The sequence below is a fragment of the Pseudorca crassidens genome, chromosome 13, assembly GCF_039906515.1.
Source record: "Pseudorca crassidens isolate mPseCra1 chromosome 13, mPseCra1.hap1, whole genome shotgun sequence".
Taxonomy (NCBI): domain Eukaryota; kingdom Metazoa; phylum Chordata; class Mammalia; order Artiodactyla; family Delphinidae; genus Pseudorca; species Pseudorca crassidens.
The window spans coordinates 72,273,489-72,297,275 of record NC_090308.1 but is presented as its reverse complement, the minus strand read 5'-3'; the positions used below and the strand labels follow the sequence as shown (position 1 = coordinate 72,297,275).

Sequence of the window (23,787 nt, the reverse complement as noted above, 5' to 3'; positions counted from 1 at the left end):
CTTGAGTTTCAACTTCTGACTTTCACTGAAGAGTTTTCCAACCCCGGCCCCGCCAGTGGAAGGGTGTGTATGGAGCAGAGCTTAGCAGAGTCAACAGGCAGCCTCTTTGGGTGTTTCGCGGTTTTTGTTTTGATTTGGTTTGTTTTTCCTGTGTTCAAGCTTCACTATTCCAAGACTTAAGTAGAGACCTTAAGACAAAAATGAGAGGGAAGGATATTCTTTGCCTGTGAATTCTCTTAGACGATGAAAATCCATTTCAAAGATACAAGAGAGGGCTTCCCTGGTGGCGCAGTGGTTGAGAGTCCGCCTGCCGATGCAGGGGACGCGGGTTCGTGCCCCGGTCCGGGAAGATCCCACATGCGGCGGAGCGGCTGGGCCCGTGAGCCATGGCCGCTGAGCCTGCGCGTCCGGAGCCTGTGCTCCGCAACGGGAGAGGCCACAACAGTGAGAGGCCCGCGTACCGCAAAAAACAAACAAACAAACAAACAAAAAAGGATACAAGAGAAACAATACTGGCATGTTTTTTTTACTTTTATTGAATTATAGTTGATTTACAATGTTGTGTTAACTTCAGCTGTATAGCAAAGTGATTCAGTTATACATATGTATATATACATTCTTTTTTTTATATTCTTTTCCATTATGGTTTATCACAGGATATTGAGTATAGTTCCTTGTGCTATACAGTAGGACCTTGTTGTTTATCCACCTTGTATGTAATAGTTTGCATCTGTTAATCCCAAACTTCCAGTCTTCCCTCCCCCATCCCCCTCGACAATCACAAGTCTGTTCTCTATGTCTGTGAGTTTGTTTCTGCTTTGTAAATAAGTTCATTTATGTCATATTTTAGATTCCACATATAAGTGGTATCATATGGTACTTGTCTTTCTCTTTCTGATTTTGCTTAGTATGATAATCTCTAGGTCCATCCATGTTGCTGCAAATGGCATTATTTCACTCTTTTTTATGGCTGAGTAATATTCCATTTTGTGTGTGTGTGTGTGTGTGTATAATATATATTATATATATCACATCTTCTTTATCCATTTCTATGTTGATGGACATTTAGGTTGTTTCCATGTCTTGGCTATTTTAAATAGTGCTGAGAACATAGGGGTGCATGTATCTTTTCGAATTATAGTTTTGTCCAGATATATGCCCAGGAGTGGGATTGCTGGATTGTATGGTAACTCTATTTTTAGTTTTTTGAGGAACTTCCATACTATTCTCCATGTGGCTGCACCAGTTTCCATTCCCACCAGCAGTGTAGGAGGGTTCCCTTCTCTCCACAGCCTCTCCAGCATTTCTTATTTGTAGACTTTTTAATGTTGGCCATTCTGACAGCAACACTGGCACATTAATAAATTAATAGTACAGTCCTTCTTGTGCTCCCTTGAATTTCAAAAACCCTGTCCTTCTAAAGTTCAGAGTGCTAAGCAGACAGCCAGTTTACTTCAAGAGGCTCAGACAAACAGTGGAATTGCTCAGGCTGCCTGCAAAGTCAGCAAGCAGAAGGAAACCATGGAGCCAGAAAGGAAAGACAGGGATTTTTTTTGCTGCTCATTTAGTAACATTTCAAGGTGGTGATGTGGAGAAGAGTGTGGAGCACGTTGTCTGAAATTATGAACTGAGTCTAATCCTTCCTCAGAACTTACCCAACATCTTAAGCCAAGTTTGCCAGGGTTGAGTCCATTTAAGGAAACTGGTGATCACATCTCTTTCATTCAGAAGAGAACATGTAACTTAGATCCAACCAGGAAGTGTCAAGGACAAGGCTTCAATAAAGAGATATTTTCAAAATCATTGTTCCTAAGATCATATTAGACACATGTTCTCATAATATCATCTTGACAAGGACATGAAATGAAAGGGCAGATGTCAGAGGAGGAAGTAAAGTAACTTTACTGGAACCTGGGACTTGGTTCATAGCCACTGCAATTGGGCTGCCCCACAATTCCTTATCTCACTTCCCTCCTCCTGAGTGTTCAAAATAGGAATCCAATCCAAGGTCAGAATGTTCTGAGTTTTTGTTCCAAAGGAAGAGTCCAGCTTCTGTGTTGCTTTCTGGGAAGGTGTTTTCAGGGAAACTTTTTCTCTTCCCGGCATCACTCACTTCCAAGAGCCTGAGGTTGGGCATTGGATGTTGGTTTATACTGAACACGAAACCAGAACTAGCTCAGCATCATGACAGAGAAAAATCATAAGCTCCTTGGGAGAAATTTGAGAAACACGTTGTAGATTCAAAAGTTCATTTCTAAGACATCCTTGGGAACTCAGAATGCATTTTCCCGTAGGAAATGTTAGGTCAGCCCACCACAGCCAGCAGCACTCATCACATAGCAAAAAGAGTGCTGTGCTAACAGCATTCTAGAGCCTAATGGGCACTGCTTCTGAGAGAGCACATCGCAAGTCTCAAATAGGTCTACCAGAACCACAGCACTCTCGCTTTCCCCGGTTCAGTGGCAAGATCTTCCCCCATCTCCTAGCTCCAATCTGGCGCCAGTGAGCCACAGGAGGTCTCCTCACAGCATGTGGCAAAGCAGTCCCAGCAAAGGCTGGTGTGGGGGTGCAAGGCCCAAGGGGGAAATGGAGGATGTGAGCGCCTCCGGATTTGAGAAGTACAGAGCCATGCCCCAGTGAGATCATCAACTGGGATTCTGTAGGAACAGTCACCACTGAGTCTGGTGGGGCAGGAAGAGGGTTTAGGTGGGGGGTTGTGTAAAGAACCAGATTGGGAAGGGACGTCGAGCCAGATAGGAGCAGAGGTTTTAAGGGAGGTAATTTTCCTGGTAATGGTTTCATCGGGCGTTCCTTTGGAAGCCCAAGGAGAAGAGCAGCAATGGAGATTTTCTGTTGTCATCTTCCCTGGTGGAGGCCCCTTTAAATGAACCTTACTTATCTGCAGTGCAGATCCACAACTCACCTGGGCCTCCCCCACCCCCCAGGGACTGCCTCAGACCCAGCTCACATGACTGTATCCTTGACCTTCTGTCCCATGGGACATCTGATCTCAACACAGTGTCAGCATTTATCCTTCAGTGCAAGCACTAGGGGGCAGGTCAGAGATGCTTCTGCTTTTGGAGCTGGCTAGGCCTTGGTTGATTTGTAAGAACACATTCTAGAACCAAACCCTTATACCTCTGTGGCCAGGACAGTGCAAAGGTTTCTCTCTTTCTCCTCTCAAATACCAAAGACCCACTATGTGCTAGACTTACTTTGGTCTTGAAGAAACAAGAATAAATGCTAATGGTGGTTGGGTGGAATGTTCGGTGAAAGCACACTTGAACACAATGGGGTATATTAGAAGCAGTTGGAATCTAACCTATTGGACCAAAAGGAGGAAATGAGTAATTCTTCCTATGCGTGTGTTAAAGAGACCTAAAACAGTGGAGAGCTAGAGTGGGAGCCTCTCAGGCAGCCATAGTGAGTGCAAACAAGCATAACCACCTTTGGCGAACCAAGGGTATGAGTCTAGGTTATCCTGCAGCCACCAAGATCAAAGTAATCCCAATTCCTCACTTCATTTGGACTCTTTGCCAACTAATCTAAACAGATTCACCCATATGCGCATGCATGCCGCCTCTGAGCCATGGGACTTTCCTTTCCACCACCAGCCTACAGATATTTTGGGGATCCCTATGTGAAGGAAACCTGTTCTAGAGAGTGCAGGACCAGAGCAATGGTGGCCAGGATCTGCTGGGCTGACCCCTGACAACTCTGCTGCCTGAGCTTTCTTTCCTGATTGACCCTGACTCTACCGCTTAGGGAGTGTGTGAATTGGGCAGCTTATCTTAACCTCTTGCGGCTCAACTGCCTGGGCTTTAAAATGGGGATTTATTGACCTTGCAGGTTTGTTATGAGGGCTAAACTATATAATGCACAGAAGATGCATGGCACACTGTCTGGCAGAACACGGGCCCTGAAGAGCTGGGAACTGCTCGTTCTATTTGCCTGTTCTCTCTAGAGGCTGCCCTGGGGAAAGAACTACGAAGGCTGCTTGTCCTGTGATTCTCAGAAGTTTCACCCTCACAGCCCACATTCCAGGGGCTGCAGTCAGCCCCTCTTTGGACCCCAGAGAAACATGTGCACTTATGAAATTACCAGTCGAGATTTGGTCCACCAGAGCCTGATACCAGGAGATGTCACCAGATGGGTTCTCCCTTTGCCTGGGAGTCTAGGATTTCCACCGTCTAAACATCCTTCATTGCCAAATGCTGCCACCCTCAGGGCAATGCTCCGTGTAGGTGCCCTGCCCACCGGCCAGAGCCTGGGACACAGCTTTCCTTTCTGTTTCCCACAGGCTGATCTGGCATTTCATCCTGCACCACTTGGGGAGTGTAACAAGGCGAGGGCCGGGGCGGGCTGTCTCTTGGTCACATGCTGCCTCTGGTGTTCCTGCTGGAAAACTTGCCTCTGTCACATCTAGATCCGCAGGGCCATGAGGCGAAGCTTTGGGAAGGAACAGTATGTGAAGATACTAGTCCGTGGAGTATTTTCGCCTCCTTGTGTGTTCTCTTTCCTCACTTCCAGCAGGCTCAGATCTTATTGTCTCGGGCTAACAGGTGGTAGCTCTGAGTGTGTCTGGAGGATGGAGAAGGGGAAATGCAGCTTGCAGGGCTCCCTGGATTTTGCTTTCTAGAAGTCTCTTTAAGAAAACACATCCAGATGTAGAAAACAAACTTATGGTTACCAGGGGATCGGGGTGGGGGGAGGGATAAATTGGGAGACTGGGATTGACATATACACACTACTATATATAAAATAGATAACTAATAAGAACCTGCTGTATAGCACAGGGAACTCAATACTCTGTAATGGCCTATATGGGAAAAGATTCTAAAAAAAACTTTAAAAAGTGGATATATGTATATGTATAACTGCTTTGCTGTACACCTGAAACTAACACAACATTGTAACTCATCTATACGCCAATAAAAATTTTAAAAAGGAAGTGAGATACCTATCAAAAAACAGAAACCCACATCCGGGCTTTGAAAGAAGTGAGAGGAAGAGGTTGTAAAGAGAATGTCTTGAGTCAGACGGGCGCGGAGACACTTCTGGAAGCAGCATCGCGATGGCTGCGCAAGGAGAGCCCCAAGTGCAGTTCAAGCTCGTATTGGTTGGTGACGGCGGTACTGGGAAAACTACATTTGTGAAACGCCATCTGACCGGTGAATTTGAGAAGTATGTAGCCACCTTGGGCGTTGAGGTCCATCCCCTTGTGTTGCATACCAACAGGGGACCCATTAAGTTCAACGTATGGGATACAGCTGGCCAGGAGAAATTTGGTGGACTGAGAGATGGCTGTTACATCCAAGCTCAGTGTACCATCATAATGTTTGATGTAACATCGAGGGTTACTTACAAGAACGTGCCTAACTGGCATAGAGATCTGGTACGAGTGTGTGAGAACATCCCCATCGTGTTGTGTGGCAACAAAGTGGATATTAAGGACAGAAAGGTTAAGGCAAAGTCGATTGTCTTCCACCAAAAGAAGAATCTTCAGTACTATGACATCTCTGCCAAAAGTAACTACAATTTTGAAAAGCCCTTCCTCTGGCTTGCTAGAAAACCGATCGGAGACCCTAACTCGGAGTTCGTCGCCATGCCTGCTCTCGCCCCAGCAGAGGGGGTCATGGACCCAGTGTTGGCAGCGCAGTACGAGCACGATCTAGAGGTTGCTCAGACAACTGCCCTCCCGGATGAACATGATGACCTGTGAGAAAAGTGAAGCTGGAGCCCAGCGTCAGAAGTCTAGTTTTATAGGCAACTGTCCTGTGATGTCAGTGGTGCAGCATGTTTGCCACTTTATTACATAGCTAAGCAGAACATGTGCTTAATGTTTGGGATGCTGAAGGAGATGAATGGGCTTTGGAGTGAATGTGGCAGTTAAAAAAAAACAAACAAACCTTCATTTTTTTGGACCTGCATATTTAGGTGTTTTGGAACACAGTTCTTTCCTCCTTGAGTTTCAAATATAAGACTGCTACAGTCACATCACAATATTCAGTGGTGGAATCTTACTGTCATTCCCATTCCTTTTCGTTTAGAATCAGAATAAAGTTGTATTTCAAATATCTAAAAAAAAAAAAAAGAGAGAATGTCTTGAAGAAGTAAGGTTGCCCAGGCTTCCCTCACGCTCTCTGATTTCCCCTCCAAACTGGAAACAGAGACCCCAGGCCAGAGGAGAGGAAGAGAGAAGACAGGGCCTGGGGTGCATGTGCTGGTTTTCTTTTGCTGCATCACACATCCCCACATACCTGGCAGCTTGAAACACTGATCGCAGTTCTATAGACCCAGCTGGTCCTAGAGTCTACAATCCTGGTTCCATAGGTCCAGTGTGATAGGGCTGGATCTCTGCTCAGAGTATCACAAGGCTGAAATCAGGGTGTCAGCCAGGCTGGGAGAAACGCGCTTCCAAGCTCACTCGGGCTGGAAGAACTCAGTTTCTTGGCACTTATGGGGCTGAGGCCCATGCTTCCTTGCTGGCTGACAGTCAGGGCTGCCCTCCATTCTGTCGTCAAGCCAGCAATGGCGTGTTGAATCCTTCCCATGCTTTGAATCCTTGGCTTCCTCTCCTACAACCAGCAGGAAGAATGCTCTGCTCTTAAAGGACTTGTGTAATTAGGTGAGGCTCACGTGACTGTTCTCTTTAATTTAAGGTCAACAGATTCGGCACTTCAGTCACATCTGCAAACTCCCTACACAGCAGTACCGAGATTATTGTTCGTTGTATAACTCAGGAAAGGTGTGTGTACCCCTGGGACCAGGAATCTTGGAGGCTGTCATAGAATTCTGCCTCCTGTAGTCCCGGGGCAAGGAACTGAACCCTGCTTCTTGGCAGCAGCATTAAGGCCGTGGAGGGAAGGGCTAGGTGATGTGCCCAGCAACGCAGGATTGTGGAGACCCCTGCAAAGATGCTCCCACGCCCTAGGCTTGGCCTGAAACTCATAGGACGGTGTCACATCCCCAGTCCCGAAGCCACCATGTGGAACTGGACAGTGGACATGTGACCAGCAGTAATCATACTCTCAAAACCTGGTACATGGGCTTCCCTGGTGGTGCAGTGGTTGAGAGTCCACCTGCCGATGCAGGGGACACGGGTTCGTGCCCCGGTCTGGGAAGATCCCACGTGCCGCAGAGTGGCTGGGCCCGTGAGCCATGGCCGCTGAGCCTGCGCGTCCAGAGCCTGTGCTCCGCAACGGGAGAGGCCACAACAGTGAGAGGCCCACGTACCACAAAAAATAAAATAAAATAAAATAAAACAACCTGGTACATGTGCTTAGATACCCAGTCAGAAATGAAGTTCACTTATAGAAATTAATGACAGTGATATTTCTTGCACACCCACGAGATAGCAGTGGGAGACCTTAGCATCTCCAACACTAACTCTAGTACCTGATATATTTTTTCATGAATGAATGAATGAACAAACAAAGGAATGAAGCCAGTAATGACTAGTTTGCAGAAGTTCACAAGAGCCACCAGCTTCATGAATCAACCTCTGTTTCAGGTAACAGACAAAAATGCATTAGGGCAGCTTTTTTAAAAAGTGTGTTTGGTGAAAAGTTATTAAGTATTATGTAAAAAAAATTCTTTACTCAAGACTACTGGGAAAATGCTAGATTACAGTAGTAAACCAGTTTCTTTCCTGCAAGATTTTTGGACATCTTTTAAAATGCCAGTCTACATTATTATGTTTTAAGTGGGATAGCATATGTAGCATTTAAAAAATCATTTGATACAAAGAGCCCCCTTTGTCCTGACAACGTGTTGGTGAGGATGAGCTGGGTAATGCTGCAGTAACAAAATTTCAGTGGTTTATAACAACAGTGCTCTATTTCTCTTTCACTTTACAAGACAGCTGCTAGGTGGCTGTAGCTCTATTCAGCATCTTCTTAACTCTTGGATCAAGGCTGAAAGGGCAACTCCCATTTGAGCCATTGCTGGTCTCATGGAGGAGATAAAAGGAAAATGGTAGAACCTTGTGATGGTCTTAAGGTTTTGCTGGAAGCAACACACATTTCGTTGGCTGAAGCAAGTCACATGGCCAAGTCTGATATAAGAAGAGGTGTACTCCTCCTACAGGGAGCATTTAGCAATACTGTTTCTCAGTGGAACACACTTTTAAAAACCCCACATTAGGGATGCAGAACTTGAAAGTCACTCTGGGCTTGGGCCACTGCATATTCCCTGTGACAGAGAAAGGAATCAGAACCACAGGGCAGTGCAAAATCGAACCACAGACAAATCTTGGCTTTCATCCCAAATCTGTTTTGCTTGTAGTTTGTTTTTCTTTCAATTTGAGAAAAACAGTAAACAAAAGAAAATGGTATAATTGTCTGAACTTTCACTGCTCTAGCTTAATACTCCTAGATATTTTTTAAAAGAAGAAAAACATTCAATCTTCCATTATCTCCTGCCTAAAAATTCTGATTGTTGGCCATATCCAAGAGAAAATTGAAACCTGCCCACTCCTCTCGAAAGGGAACAGGGTTTGTTTGGTTTGCTTTAAGCTATGAATGGCATGGAGCTCCATGAGTGGGAAGTTGGCGTGGGCCACCTGAGGCCCTGCTTTCTTCATGGCTCCCGGCTCATCTTCCCTGACAGGGCTGTGTGCAGGTCCCCTTGGCCCTGCCAATGTGTCACTGAAGATAGGTCCGGATGACTTGATGAAAAGCAGACAGTTGTGTCTAAATAACTACCTGACTCTGGGCTATATCTGAGCCAGTAACAAAGCTGGTGAAAGGCTTCAAAATCCCACTGAGAGAGCATGACATTCTCTTACCAAGATAAGGAAGAGGATTCAAGAGAAAAGGCACAAATCCAAGGTTAATGATTGGGACTTGGGCTTCCCTGGTGGCGCAGTGGTTAAGAATCCACCTGCCAATGCAGGGGACACGTGTTCAAGCCCTGGTCCAGGAAGATCCCACATGCCGCAGAGCAACTAAGCCTGTGCACCTCAGCTACTGAGCCTGAGTGCTAGAGCCCGCGAGCCGCAACTACTGAGCCCGTGCACCACAACTACTGAAACCTGCGTGCCTAGAGCCCGTGCTCCACAGCAAGAGAAGCCACCGCAATGAGAAGCCTGCGCACCACAATGAAGAGTAGCCCCGACTCGCCGGAACTAGAGAAAAGCCTGCGCGCAGCAATGAAGACCCAACTCAGCCAAAAATAAAATTAAAAAAAAAAAATGATGATTGGGGCTTTACTTTCTTTTTTTCCTTATTGTTCTCACCTCTTCTATTTTTGAACTGGGCAGGGGACACAGAGAACTTGCCCCTATTAAGAGAAAATGAAAACCATAAGCATGGTCATTACTGATTGGGATCAGTAATTAGTCAGTTTAGCCAAACTTCGCTCTCCTGGCTGCAACCTGAAAGCACATCAAATTTCTACTGATAATCCCATTAACAATTTCATCCCAGTGAATCCGTATCTGACATTTCCAGAGTAAGGATAACTCCGTGAGCTCCACTGCTGTAGGAAATACCTTTAAACTCATGACCTGAGGTGCTGAGCTATTCAGTACAATACGAGAACCTCTTTGAAGATCAGCTTTAAAATGTGATCACAGCTATCGGACTCTCTCACCTGGCACCGCCCCCACCATTCACTCAAGTCCCTTCACTAAAGGAACGTTTTATACACACGCACCACACAGACATATACCATATGCAGTTACATATCTTAAGTTAAAACTTATTTTAAGTCCAAATAGTTATACACTGGTAGCTAGAAAGACCGTGATTGAAATCTTCTGTTCTAACAAAGCATCTTTAAGGTGGTTTTAATTGACGACCTTTCAGAAAAGCCTAGAACTGTCCCACTGAGTGTGTTTCATAGATGTGTGGGTTTACCCTCTCCTGGGCCATGTGTTTTGAACAACATTCTGAGTAAGGCTTGTATTTTCATCTCTGCCCCCAAGGAACTTTGGTTCATAGACTGGATTTGACTTTGAATGAAATTAGTCCTTGTTCTCAGCTCCGTGTCATCAGGGTTTGAAGCCAGTACCCCAGGTGGATATGATGGGCTCGCTCTTTAGAATTGCACAGCTAGAGAGGTTACACACGAAGTTGTATTTTAAGTCTCTTAAGTGGTTTTGTGCAAAATAAGTTATTTCATACTGCCCAAAATGAGGACAAATCCAGCAGTGTTCACAAAACAATAACCCACACTTTCCTCCTCTACATGGTCTTTATAATAGTCTAATTAACTTAAATTATCTTGTTAGCTAAAACCTATAATTACAACGTAATAAGAGCCCCCTACTAACTTATAACTAGAAGTCATAACTACTCATCTTGAAACATCAAGCAGTTTCTCAACTTGACACTTATTATAAAACTGTCCAGAGAAGTGGAATATGATACTTTATTTTCTTCCAGGCTATGAAGAATATATATTTTAGTCATAGCTTTGATTTTTAAGTGTTATAAATTATTTTTCCAACTTTTCATAGTACCAGAGAACTAGAGGAAATCTAACGAAAGAGGAAAAGGCCAGGACTCTTGTCGATGAAGACCACAGATGTGAGCTAACTTAACTGTAGCAAACAGGAACTCTCTGTTGGAGAGAAAACAACATGTCACGGCCTTATAAATATTTCAGGTGGAAAGTTTTAAATTTCCCTTTAACAAAAACCAGCTTTAAGAGAATCTGAATCCAGTTGCCTAAACCTTAAACTGGCGGTAAAAGAAACACCCCCTCCATCACCCCCTCCTGTCCCATTTACATGTAGCAAAACTTTCAAAAAATGTAAGGCATCCCTTTTAGAATTTAATAGACAAGAAAGTCACTTGGAAGAGTTTTACAACTTCAGGAATGTAAAAGGTCATTTTCCAGAAGCCTAACAAAGAAAAGTTCTGTCCTGCCGGGAAGCCATGACCACGTTTGATCACACGCTTTTCCTACATCTTGGCAGGTGATGTTCACTCACACTCAACTGAGAAAACAGAACAGACGCTTCTCCAACTTCTTAGCACAAATCCACAAGCCTTCTTTTACCCAGTCACGTTCTTTGTTCTCTCCTTTGACGAAGGACGAGGTGTTTGTGCTCTTACTAAGCGTCTCCTCTTGTCCTCGGGTACCATCCCTCTCACCTTTACTAGGAGCGCCTCTGCACTTGCTCTTCTTTTCTGCATCCTTTATTTACTATTCTCCTCTGGATCGTTCCCTCAGCATATGGAACGCTCGTCTGTTCCATTCTCAAAAAAACAAATGATGGGGCGTCCCTGGTGGCGCAGTGGTTGAGAGTCCGCCCGCCAATGCAGGGGACATGGGTTCGTGCCCCGGTCTGGGAAGATCCCACATGCCGCGGAGCGGCTGGGCCCGTGAGCCATGGCCGCTGAGCCTGCGCGTCAGGAGCCTGTGCTCCGCAACGGGAGACGCCGCGGCAGTGAGAGGCCCGCGTACCGCAAAAAAAAAAAAAATGATGAAAGCTATGAAAACAAACTCTCCCAGCCCCACAGCCCTGGCTGTTCCTGACTCGCTGCTCTTCCTGTCTTTGCAGCAAAAGTTCTTGAAATGTGTGTCCACCCACTGTCTTCACTCCCGAACCCCTTCTCCCCTGCCTTCTACTCTACCAGCTTCCCTCCTCCCCTCTTCTGACTGCACTTCACAGGGTCACTAGCAAGCTGCATGTTGCCATTTCCAAGGTCATGTACCTGCCCTCATGTTACCTGAACTCCCAGGAGCTCTCAAAGAGGGGACTCCTCCCTCATTCTTCAAACACATCCCCCCCCCCCCCCCCGCCCAGTGACTCCTCACTTTCCTGCGTCGCCTTCTATGTTTCTGCCTGTTCCTTTTCTCTCTTTTATGTTCCTCTTCCTTGGCCCAGTCTCTAAGGTTGGGATGCCTCGGGATTCAATCTCACTTCTCAACATTTTCTCCCTGGGATGAAATATGATTTATGTGGTAGTGGCTTAGGAGTCATCGGTTAGGACTCATACTGCAAATAACCAAAAATCAAACTCTGTCTTAAATAATAAAGTGGGGAGGGGGGCCGGTTATTGGTTCCCATAACTGAAAAGTTCAGAAGCGAGATAGTCTTCAGGGCTTCAACAGTATCATCAGGGGACCACTTTCTTTCCAAGTCTCTATCCCACCTCCCATGTTATTAGCTTCCTCCTCAAGCTGGTGTCCGTCATGTTGACAAAATGGCTGCAGCAGTTCCAGATTTTACATCCACAAATCGTGCCGTCCAAAATGAGAGAGAAGGTTGATTTCTGGTCGCTTTCTCTGGGCTCTCCGAAGTACAGGAAACATTCTTGCTTAGGAGATCCCAGAAATGAGCTTCCATGTGTCCCATTGGCCCAAATTTTTCACATACGTACTTCTGATGCAATTCCTTTGGATAGGGTAATGCCATGTGCAGGGAGGCTTCGATCTGAGTTACCTCAGTCAATAATGATGATGTGGGAGAGGAAGGATTATCTTGATTGAGATAAAACAATCGAGATCCATATCAGATTCCAGGTGAGGAGTCAATTCCCTCCAAATAATACAGGTGCCACACAGTGGTGATGGGAAAGAAAGAGTAGTGGGGAGGTACCCACATACAGTTTCCAAAATTATGCTTTGTCTCTGATCTCTTCTCTGTGCTCCAGACTCAAATATCCAACTATATGTGTGACATCTCCTTGTGATATAATCAAACTAGCACTCTCGACTCTCTGCTTCCCCCATCTCCCCTCAAGAAATCCACTTTTTTCTCCAATATTCCCTTGTCAGTAAATGGAACCACTATCACTTTGCAAAAGACCAAAATTTAGGGATTTTCTTTGTCTTCTTGCTCTTCCTTACCCCGTAATCTACTCCACCTACGAGTCCTATTGGTCCTATGTCCCAATTATATATTGAAGCTACTTGTTTCTCTCTCTCCCTCCACTGTCACCTTCTAGATTCAGGTCGTCCCTACCTCTTGCCTCAACTACTACAGTCACCAGCCAACTGCTGTCCTGATTTCTTTCTTGCCCTCCTGTTATCCATTCTCGACACAACCTCCAGAAGTGGTCTTTCCAAAGTATCAGATCATTGCCTTTCTAAAGGCTCTTCAATGTCATTGCCTTTTTTTTTTTTTTTTTTTTTTTTTTGCGGTACGAGGGCCTCTCACTGTTGTGGCCTCTCCCGTTGCGGAGCACAGGCTCGGGACGCGCAGGCTCAGCGGCCGTGGCTCACGGACTCAGCTGCTCCGCGGCATGTGGGATCCTCCCAGACCGGGGCACGAAGCCGTGTCCCCTGCATCGGCAGGCGGACTCTCAACCACTGCGCCACCAGGGAAGCCCCTCATTGCCATTTTTAAATCCCTTTAATGGCTTCTCAGCCTATTTAGATGAAAACCTCAACTCTTTATATGGAGGCCCTACCACATCTGTCTCAGGCCTACCTCTCCATCATGATCTCGTACCACTTTCCCTGTTCTCTATGCTCCACACACAGGCCTTTTTCACAGGCTACACATGGTCAGCCTGTATCTACTCTCACTGTTGAATTCTCAGACCCCAACAGCCCATTCTTTGACCACAGCTTCTTATCCTCCTATTCCCCTCCCTCCTGCCTCAGTCACTCCTTACGTCCTCCAGGCCCTGACTCTTCCCCGATCCACAGTGTATCCATCCCTCTACCTGCACTTCCTTCCTATCCAGCCAAGACAACGTAGAAAAGATTATATAGCCACGCAAATTAGTGCCATTGTCTGATATGATCTTAGGCCTTGACTCTGCCCAGCACACTCTTTGACAGTCTTATTCACGTCCGAAGACAGATCCTCTTTCATCCCCTTCGTAATTGTCATCAATCCTCAATGTCATCCCCTCTCTCATCATCTAGCTTCTTAAGCCACACACACACACACACACACACACACACAAAAAGAGCTCCCTCAGTCTACTGCCCTTTTACCCACAAAATAAGATGTCGCTCTATCTATTTTTAATTGTTTCTACCTTATCTCACAGAAAGAGGCTTTTTAGTTTGGATGATGTCTGCTCTAAGTACCAAAATATTAAAATGAATGGAGTTTAAACAGCAAGGAAATATAAACCTTCACGTAACAAGAAGTCTGGAGTTTCAGGGCTGGTTCAGTAGTTTATGTCATCAAGGACCCAACTCCCTTCCATCTTCCCACACTTCAGTCCCCATCAGGTTGGCCTTCCTCTTTAGGTATCACCTCCTCACTCAACATAGTCCAAAGGCGAAAAGGTTAGTAGTGAGATCTCTTCATGTATCTGTCGACTTAAAAACTATTCACAACCTAAAAGTTGAGAGTGACGTTTTATTTGGCGGGAATTTTTAGGACTTCAGGCCCGGGAGGCAGCATCTCAAGTAACCCTGAGAGAAATGCTCCAAGGAGGTGAGGGGGCAGCCAGGTCATATAGATGCCTTATGACAAAGAGCAGGTTGTCTGAACATCAAAAGACTGTCGTTAATTACAAAAAACCAGATATCCCAAGTTAAGTTTAGAGCTTTGCTGTATATGGGAAGATGCAAGAGTCTGGGCTCACTGAAATCATTCCTTTGATAGGCACCTCAGCTATCTGGGGCCAGTATCCTGTGTTTTCACATCCTGAGTTTCCTCAGGGCTCACGGTGGGGAGTGGCTGCAGTCTGATGGCTGCTAGATGACAGGTATGCTTTCCTTCCTGAGTTTCCTCAGGGCTCACTGGCTCACATTAGAGGGCTGCAATCGCTGGTGACTGTGACATCCTTTGTTGACCGATATGGCAGCCAACATTCCATCTGTCATATCTCTTTCATCAAAAGGGAAAAATCCTCCCCAGGAGCAACCAGGTATGCTGTACCCAGGGTCCATCACCAGGAATGGATCACATGCATTGTATGCTGGTCCATGTTTAACCATTAGCTCTCCTTGAAAATGCAGATAACCCCCAATAACTTATCTTCAGTCAAAACCTTTTTTTTTCCTTTTAATTCCAGATCTACATATCCAACTATCTTTTATATATTTACATATTAAGATCTCCCAAGCATCTCCAACGCTACTGCCGCTGCGTTGCTGGTGTCCATGGCTGACATCAGTTATCCAGATGAGATTGTTGAGAGTCATATTACACCCTTCCGTTTCCTCTACCCTTATTCCAAGGAAAGCCCAGTCTTGTGAGTCTCCCTCCTAAATATCTCCCAGATCCTTACTCAGGTGCTGGATCCGTATTTAGGAACTCGTCGCCTCTTTCTGGACCATTGCAATAGCCTGAATCTTCTCTGTGTCTCTAGATTTTCTTGCACACATTTAATCTGTCCTATCCAACTTTTCTAGAGAGGTCTTCCTTTTTTCCTTTTTTAAATTTATTTACTTACTTATTTATTTTTGGCTGCATTGGGTCTTCATTACTGCCAGTGGGCTTTCTCTAGTTCGCGGCGAGCGGGAGCTACTCTTTGTTGCAGTGCGCAGGCTTCTCATTGCGGTGGCTTCTCCTGTTGCGGAGCACGGGCTCTAGGCACGTGGGCTTCAGTAGTTGTGGCATGTGGGCTCAGTAGTTGCGGCTCTTGGGCTCTAGAGTGCAGGTTCAGTAGCTGTGGCACACAGGCTTAGTTGCTCCATGGCAAGTGGGATCTTCCCAGACCAGGGCTCGAACCCGTGTTCCCTGCATTGTCAGACGGATTCTTAACCACTGCGCCACCAGGGAAGTGCCTAGAGAGGTCTTTCTATTGAACATGTTGGCTCAAAATTCTTCAGTGGCTCTAAATTACCCAAAGGGTAAATTTGAGCCTCCTCTGATATACGCCTGTCTGTTCTCATCTTTTGTCTCCCCTTCCTTTCCTCCTCACTCTAATCTTACTCTCTCACCATAGTGAACTGTTTGTACAGAACACATCATACTCTCTCATGCTTCCATTCCTTTGCACACTCTGTTCTCTCTTTCAAATGTACTTTCCTCACTTATATACCCAGAGAATTCTCAGTATGTATCTTTGCCACTGTGAAGTCTTCCCTAAGTCAGAGAAAATATGGGCTTCTCCTATGTTCTGACTGCCCTTTGCATATATCGTTGTGAAAGGAATTTCTCCTTATATTATAATTCTTGGTTTGTAAACTTTTTAAGGACAAGAACAGTTTCATCCCTGTAACCCCTCTACCCAGGACACACTAAGATTAAATAAAAGCTTGTTGAAAAATAAAATAAACAAATATATTAATACTGAATCTCTAGAATAATAATTGGTGCTGTTCTAAAGAGAACAGAGGTTGGTTTAGCAAAACATTGCTGTAATGAGTCCCAGATCAAGAATGCCAGTCTTGTAAAGATCAAATAACTCTACTCATCTCCTTGCCAGCTAGCCATCAACTTTTTGTCAACAATATGGGAATATTGGTAAAAATGTGTCTACTGTGCAAAAAATAAACTGCATGGGGACTTCCCTGGTGGCACAGTGATTAAGAATCCACCTCCCAGTGCAGGGGACACGGGTTCGATCCCTGGTCTGGGAAGATCCCACATGCTGCGGAGCAGCTAAGCCCGTGCGCCACAGCTACTGAGCCTGCGCTCTAGAGCCCGCGAGCCACAACTACTGAAGCCCACGTGCCACAGCAACCTAGAGCCTGTGCTCCTCGACAAGAGAAGCCACCGCAATGAGAAGCCCGCACACCGCAACCAAGAGTAGCCCCCACTCACTGCAACTAGAGAAAGCCCGCGCCCAGCAACAAAGACCCAACACAGCCAAAAATAAATAAACAAATTAAAAAAAAATAAAAATAAACTGCATGGTCTATTGATAATAGGACATTATTATGTACAGTGGAAAGCACATAAAAACATATTTTGAGATAAAATCAGGTACGCAAAACACTTCTAGAAGCTAATTCATCCATTTCCTTTCATCTGAGTTGGTATTAGGCCAATTATGTTAAGATATATCTCTTATTTTTAATCTTTTATAAACCCCTGCAACCTTCCAGTGCACAACTTTTCTATTCTACATTTTGAACCTCCATCCTGAAGGGACTGCTGATTCTCTGCTATTGTGCCTTGATTTTTTTTATTGTTTGGAGAGCCCGTTTGGAAAAAAATATGACTACTTCTATTTGATAATGTTTTGCTTGAGATACAAGGATAAGTTTGGCCCAGATGGTCATTGGATGTGGGTCTCGAGCTTAAATTTAGCCGTTTCTGTTGCTGTCCATAGTAAATGATGTCACTGAAAAAGTTCATGAATGATGGGGTTTGGGTGAGTTTGTGTTTCTATCATGTAGACTTTTCTCTCTTTCTTTGTATCCTAAAAATATTAGGTTACAATTTCTAACTAAAATCGGAATCTTTTTGTGTGTAAACATTAACAGTGACTCAAGATAATTGCGTACAAAGTGATGAATTGACCTTCTATATAATTTTCTCAAAAAGCATACATCAAAAATCACATAGTTATTGGGACTTCCCTGGTGGTCCAGGGGCTAAGACTCCGCACTCCCAATGCAGGGGGCCCGGATTTGATCCCTGGTCAGGGAACTAGATCCCATGTGCCGCAACTAAGAGTTCGCATGCCACAACTAAAGATCCTTCATGCCACAACTAATCACCTGGCACAGCCAAATAAATAAATAAATATTTTTAAAAATCATATAGTTATTAAATTCAGCCTTAATTAAATAAGTCTTCAAATTATTTGGAACTTAGAAAGAATGGAAGTATGAATGTATTGACGGAATAAATAACAAGAGTTGAAGCCTGAGCGTTTCTTTAAAATATCTTCAGGAATCCTTCAAAAGGTCTCAGATTGCTCAGAAATAAAGTAATTTATGGTCAGATCATTTTAAAACTGAAATTGCTAATCTACTTAGTGAAAAGTTTATAGCCTCACTAGTTAGCATTTTGGCTTACTTTAACCTGAGCTAGGGCCACCTAAGAAATAGTCTCCATTGCCATCAGAGTTGAAATTAAAATTAAATAGATGAAATGTGTGTTAAGTTCTTATCAATAGAGTTTTTAAAATTATAGGCACTTTGAAAGAAACAAAATCTTAACAAAATTTTATTATAATCCAGTAGGGAATATGAAAAAAAAAAACATGACTCTGAGCCTTTCTTTGTCTTTTCTCTACCCTGAATTCTCCTGAGATGGAGATAGTTTGTTCAGTCTTCTTTCTGACAGAACTGTCCCCAGATGGACATGCTCCCATGGCAAATAAAAATGCCATAGGAAGCAAATGTATGGATACCAAGGGGTAAGGGCGGGGGAATGAATTGGGAGATTGGAACTGACATACATACACTACTATGTGTAAAATAGATAACTAATGAGAACATACTATTATAGCACAGGGAACTCTACTCAGTGCTCTGTGGTGACCTAAATGGGAAGGAAGACCAGAAAAGAGGGGATATGTGTACATGTATAGCTGACTCACTTTGCTGTACAGCAGAAACTAACACAACATTGTAAAGCAATTATCCTCTGATAAAAAAAAAAAAAGAAAAAAGAAAGAAATGCCATAGGATTCATGTACTATAGTCTCCTTGTTGGGGGCTGAAAAGGGATTCATGGGAAGAATTCAGGTTGAGGGGAGGTGAGAATGGAGAGAAGGAGAGGAGGAGAGCCCCCTACAGAAGCTCATAAATATGCAGACAGAAACCCACAAACCCCACCACAACATGGAGGGAAAACATGGCACCCTGCCCAGAGCTACACAGCATCCTTTGTGTCTTCTTTCTGCGCTGTCCAGGGGAGACACCACATGCGTAACAGTGTTCACTGGTGGCTGCGCGAGGGTGTGGGATGGGAAAAGAAGAGGGTACTAGAGGTTGCTTTTTGAGGATTTAAGCTTTATTTAAATATTAGTATCTACAATTTAAATATGTCCAGTATAACACTCATTAAGCTTTTTTGGCTGAATGTTTTTGAGATTTATCCACATCAACATGTGACGCTCTAGTTCACTTATTTTAGTTTCCGTATTGTTCTATAGAGAAGAATGGACATTTATGTTGTTTCCAATTTTTTTCTTACAAACTGTTGTAATTAGCCATTTTATATATATGTGTCTGTGTGTATTACATATGGATAATCTCCTTACACACATGCTAGAAGAATTTCTCATAGCTTATAGAAGTGGATCCATTATAGCCTAAGCTCAATTCTTCGACTTTACCAAGTCCTGATGTTGCGATTTGCGCTCCTCTCCGGAGGTACCGGAATGCGCATTGCTCTGCCATCACTCAGGACTTTCTGACTATGACATTTTGCTTATCTTTTGAGTCTGAAGTGCATCTCGTTGCTGATTTCATTTGCATTTATCAGAGTAGCATGAGCTTGAGCAGCTGCATATTGGTTTTATGTGTTTTTCAAAACTGTGCAGTTAAAGTGTACTCATTAAAAAATTGAAAAAAGAAAACTCAGGAAGACAAAGGTCACCTATAGGAAAGGTTCTTGGGATAGAGGGTCTCTATTGTTATTGACAAGGGAAATGGAGACACAGGGCACGGCAGAAAGAAAGACAAATTATTCTAGTAGGGGAAGGTGGGAATCAGTTCAGAAGCGGCTCATAGGAGGAGCTGTGCATCAGGAGATGCGGATGCTTGTGCGAGGCTGGTGTTGGCATTCCACAGAGGTTACTAAGACTCCACAGACAGGCATTTGAATCTGAGGTAACTGAGGAATCCTCAAAGCAAATTTAACCTATGATCCATCACCCTATTGGACCAGCTGGGGTTAGAAACACATTTCCATCCTGCTTTCCAGACCTCATCTCCATAAGAAGTTAATTTGCATCACACAAGCCAGTCTTCTGGCTTTGACAGAGACATTTCATTTTTTAGAAATTAGCCCAAATATTTATAGCTTGACTAAGCTAATTTAAAACACACAGCAAAAGCATGCTATGCCTCACGTTCTCTGGGCCGCAGCTGCGGAGTGGCCGTGCATCTCGAAGCCAGCGATGACCTGTCAGGGCTGCTCGACTAAGAGCCACACTGTCTAATCATCAGGACCGCTGCTCAGGTCACCTAGGACCTCTTGCTTTCTAGGTGACCATCCAGCGTGGCTGCCACTGTTTCCTGTCACTTGTCCTTCAGAACCTAAACTTTCGAGGCATTTGGGCCTGGAGCAACAGTCTGAGCACATCTCAGGTTGAGGCACATCATGTGTCCTGACCCAACAAAATATTTTACAGTCCATGTCCTAACCCAGGAAAAGCTGAGTCTTACCCTTGTATAAACCTGAAAGTTTGCCCTGAAAAATGAAAACAATGAAATCAAACGATTGGGAAAAGATTGCCTTTGTTCTGCCGAGAAGATTCCACATATGCCGCAGGGCTGTAGGCAGCCCCGGCCAGCAGGAGTCACAGCCAACATCCGAGGGCAGCCAAGGCTGCCCAGAGCACCTGAACCAGACACCAGCCACTTCTGCATCTTCTCGTTGGTGCTTCAGTGGAAGCAGGAATCATTATGAGCTTCTTTAAAATTAAGAGAGACACCCAAATGTTCACAAATCTCCAGAGAATAGGAATATCCCTGTAGGTATACTGAACAAACTCTTATTTTTCTGATTAAACGAGTTAAATTCCAACTGGAAAAACTTTTGTCAGACATTAGAAAGGGCATGCAAGGAGAAATTTTAAAAAAACCTTTTTAATGGATTCACTTTGCCGTACACCTGAAACTAACACAACATTGTAAATCAACTCTACCCTCCCCCCAAATTTTTTTAATTTAAAAATTTAAAAACTAAAAGATTTTTTCTGCTCTGAAATGTCACATGAAGAAAATAAAACTGGAAGAAGGAAGCAGAAGGGGACCATTAGGAAATGGGAGTGACCGCCACAGAGCCATGTTTGTTTTGAATAGTTCTTGAAACAGATGTTGACGTTGCAGCCTGCATTTGATTCACACATGCCTCCCGATAAAAGCAAAGAGAGCAAAATGACCAGGTCCAACACTGTCACCACCATGAAGGAATATGCAAATTATGGTCTTAAAATAAGGCTGGGAGAGGCCTGGGCAGCTTCACCCACAGGAAGGCCGTTTCTTTGCTCTGTTCTTGTTTGAGCACGCTCAGCGCCCGTGAAGCGAGCCTGGAGTTGCTACCAAGTGCAGTGTAGTGACTCATGACATTTAACAGATGAGGAAGGGCCTCTCCAGAGATGAGCCACTGGGCTGAGACTGGGCAGAAAATAGCCTGAAATGAGTCACACCATGTAAGACGGTACAAAAGATGATTCACCGGGTCCCAAGGAAAATAAAGAGGAGGGGATGCTTGTGTACCCAGGGAAACTCGGTCCCGGCGGGCCGAGTTTATTGGTCTGCATCACACGGAGCCTGTCACCGGTCCCTGGGCTGCTGCTGGGGGCGTGCTGGGCCGCGACAGCCAGCAGTGCCTCCTGGGGTGGTGGCACCGCAGGGGCGGCTGCTCTTCCGTCCGAGATCTTTGAGGCCGGGGCATGCATCTGTACTCAGTGTGCTGAACAGGGTGGTGTGAAATGATTTATCCAGAAGGTTGCACCGCTGGCATCAGAGAAAACATTTGGAATCGTTTTCGATGTGTGTTACCTAGAGGCAGCATTCTCTCCCCAGTGCTGGGTTTAAACCATTCCTGTCATTTCGGACTCTCTATTGAAACCTGTTTCTCATAGAATGTCTCTGTCTTGGAAATAGCATGCGACCCGCCTATAAAATGGAAGGGAATTTGAAGCATATAAGTCACCCGTTCTTCTGTCTACCTCTCTCCACACACACACACACACACACACACACACACAGACACACACACACACAGCCCTCTCTCTTTTAAGGAAAAAACATTTTTCAGGACAGAATAAGGAATGCATGGAAGCAAGAGGGATGTGCTTCCCAGGACGGGGAGGGGCTGGTGGCTGGAGCCTGCCAACAGCTCACAGGCAAGCAGCGCTGCCTGACTCATGCAAAAGCCCCAGGGACATCACCGGTTTCCTCAGTCACCCTTTAGGAGAAGAGAGACAGCAAACGTGATATTATAAACGTTCCCACAAAATCATAGCCTTACTGGGTCCAAGGGAACCCAGGCTTACCCTGCTGTTCACCATGCTGGAGCGTAAATCAGCTGACGAGCCCTACATAGCTAAAGACCTCACAGAAACCGTTACACACACACACACACACACACACACGAGATGCAAGATCCAATGGGAAGGTTTACAGTCTGATAGAGTGTCCTATTCTATGCTCGAATATTACAGCAAGTTTTGAAAGCTCCCAGTATTTTCTGATGCAATTTAAAAGCAAAGTCAATATGTGAATATTAATACCCTTATCTCAGCTGTAGATCCCATGACCGTTTCAAGAAATTAGAAACCAAGTTTAAGCAGAACTCGGGAAGAGTTCCAGTGTGGAGTCTCCTTGCTGTTGGTAGATAGGGGCCCTGCTCACATCCCTGACGATGACAGCCCACAGTCACGGGAACACCACATCTTCCCCTCTGCCCACATGTCCTGGTTTCTCATGGTGATGAAGCTACTGTTCACCCTAGCTCTTCACTGCGCCTGGGAGGAGTTAGCTGAGGAACCGGATGCTATCGCAAGGGGGCCAGGAAAGATGCCTAGGATTCTGCGCAGTTTGTAGCATTGCTCGTAGACGTCCAGACGTCCGTAAGCACAGGACAGGCTTAGCGAGCTTTATCTTGTCTGAGTATCCTCCTCCCCCCACCCCACCCCCAGCTCCATGTGGCTCAGAAAGAGCGTGTGACTAAGTGCAGGCGTCTACGCCCATCTCCTAAGGAGCAGCCCAGCAGGGTTCGAGCAGCCCTTATCACACTGGCTCAGTGAGAAGTGGGCAGAGTGGCTGTTCTCTGCTCAAGGCAACAGCCTCTCTGAATACTTCCTTAGAGAGTCCAAACACTCCAGGCTGCTGGGTCTCTTGAGTTTCCAGGGTTTTCTATCAAAGCCTTTTGCAAAACTGCTGTTACCACTGTGCATTGAGATCTCGGTGTTCAGTGAATGTGGCTGGAAGCTTCCACTTGACATTTTAAGGGATGTGACATAAAGCCACTAGGGAAGCAAGTGGTTCTTTGTAGAAAGTTCTAGATCCCTACATCACCTGAAGTGATCTTCAGGTGTCAGTCTCCTTCTTAAGCCACATCATCAATGCTTCCGGCCTTAATTAAGGCAAGGAAACCACCTGCAGTCCTCACGCTGCAGCTGAGAGCTTTAGCCTTCCTGGGGTTCTGCCATGTTTTTCACCCATATTAAGTGTTGCTGAAACACCTAATCCCCTCACATGTGTCTCAGCGAGGGACTTGCTATCAAGAGGATGTTTTCTGAAAAGTCAAGCCATCATTGACGATCCAGTGTGTATGAGCGTGCACTGGTGAATGCAGATTACGGTTCTGCATCGCTTACCATACCTGCAGTACTTTGTGATGACTGGCCTGCACATTCACCACAAGATCAATTGCAGAGTCATCTGTGGGAATGTCACCGCCTCGAGAGCGACAAAGATGACATCGCTATGTTATCCAGCCAAAATGTTCAACATTGGCTCTAGCCTACAGATTGGACTGCTGATTATAAATATCTTCTGGGTGGAGTTAGGCCAAAGCGAAAGTTACTGTGTCGAAGGTTGTGTGAATGAAGGCAGTCCAATCCCTGCTTGGTCACTAAAATCTTTACTCAATGCTCAGAACAAAGTTTGATTCCCTGCTGATGTTCAGAACATACACAAAATCCATATTTTCTCTTCGATTAAGACATGCATTGATTCGCAGAGCCTGGCAATATGTAGTCACGGAAATGTTTTTGTGAAGTATCACAAGAGATTCGTAGGCAGGAGTCGTGCAGCCAAGACTCAAGAGTCAGATAGAAAATG

The 23,787-nt window shown here is 44.9% G+C and overlaps 1 protein-coding gene and 1 long non-coding RNA gene across 2 annotated transcripts in view; both read left to right on the top strand.

The window, feature by feature from the left end:
* Positions 1-23,787, top strand: part of LOC137204791 (uncharacterized) — a 105,007-nt gene that overhangs the window by 32,035 nt on the left and 49,185 nt on the right. The window lies entirely within an intron of this gene.
* Positions 5,033-6,005, top strand: LOC137204789 (GTP-binding nuclear protein Ran-like). The gene has a single exon (XM_067702695.1). It carries the CDS (start codon positions 5,075-5,077, stop codon positions 5,720-5,722), a length of 648 nt encoding a protein of 215 aa, XP_067558796.1. The 5' UTR covers positions 5,033-5,074; the 3' UTR covers positions 5,723-6,005.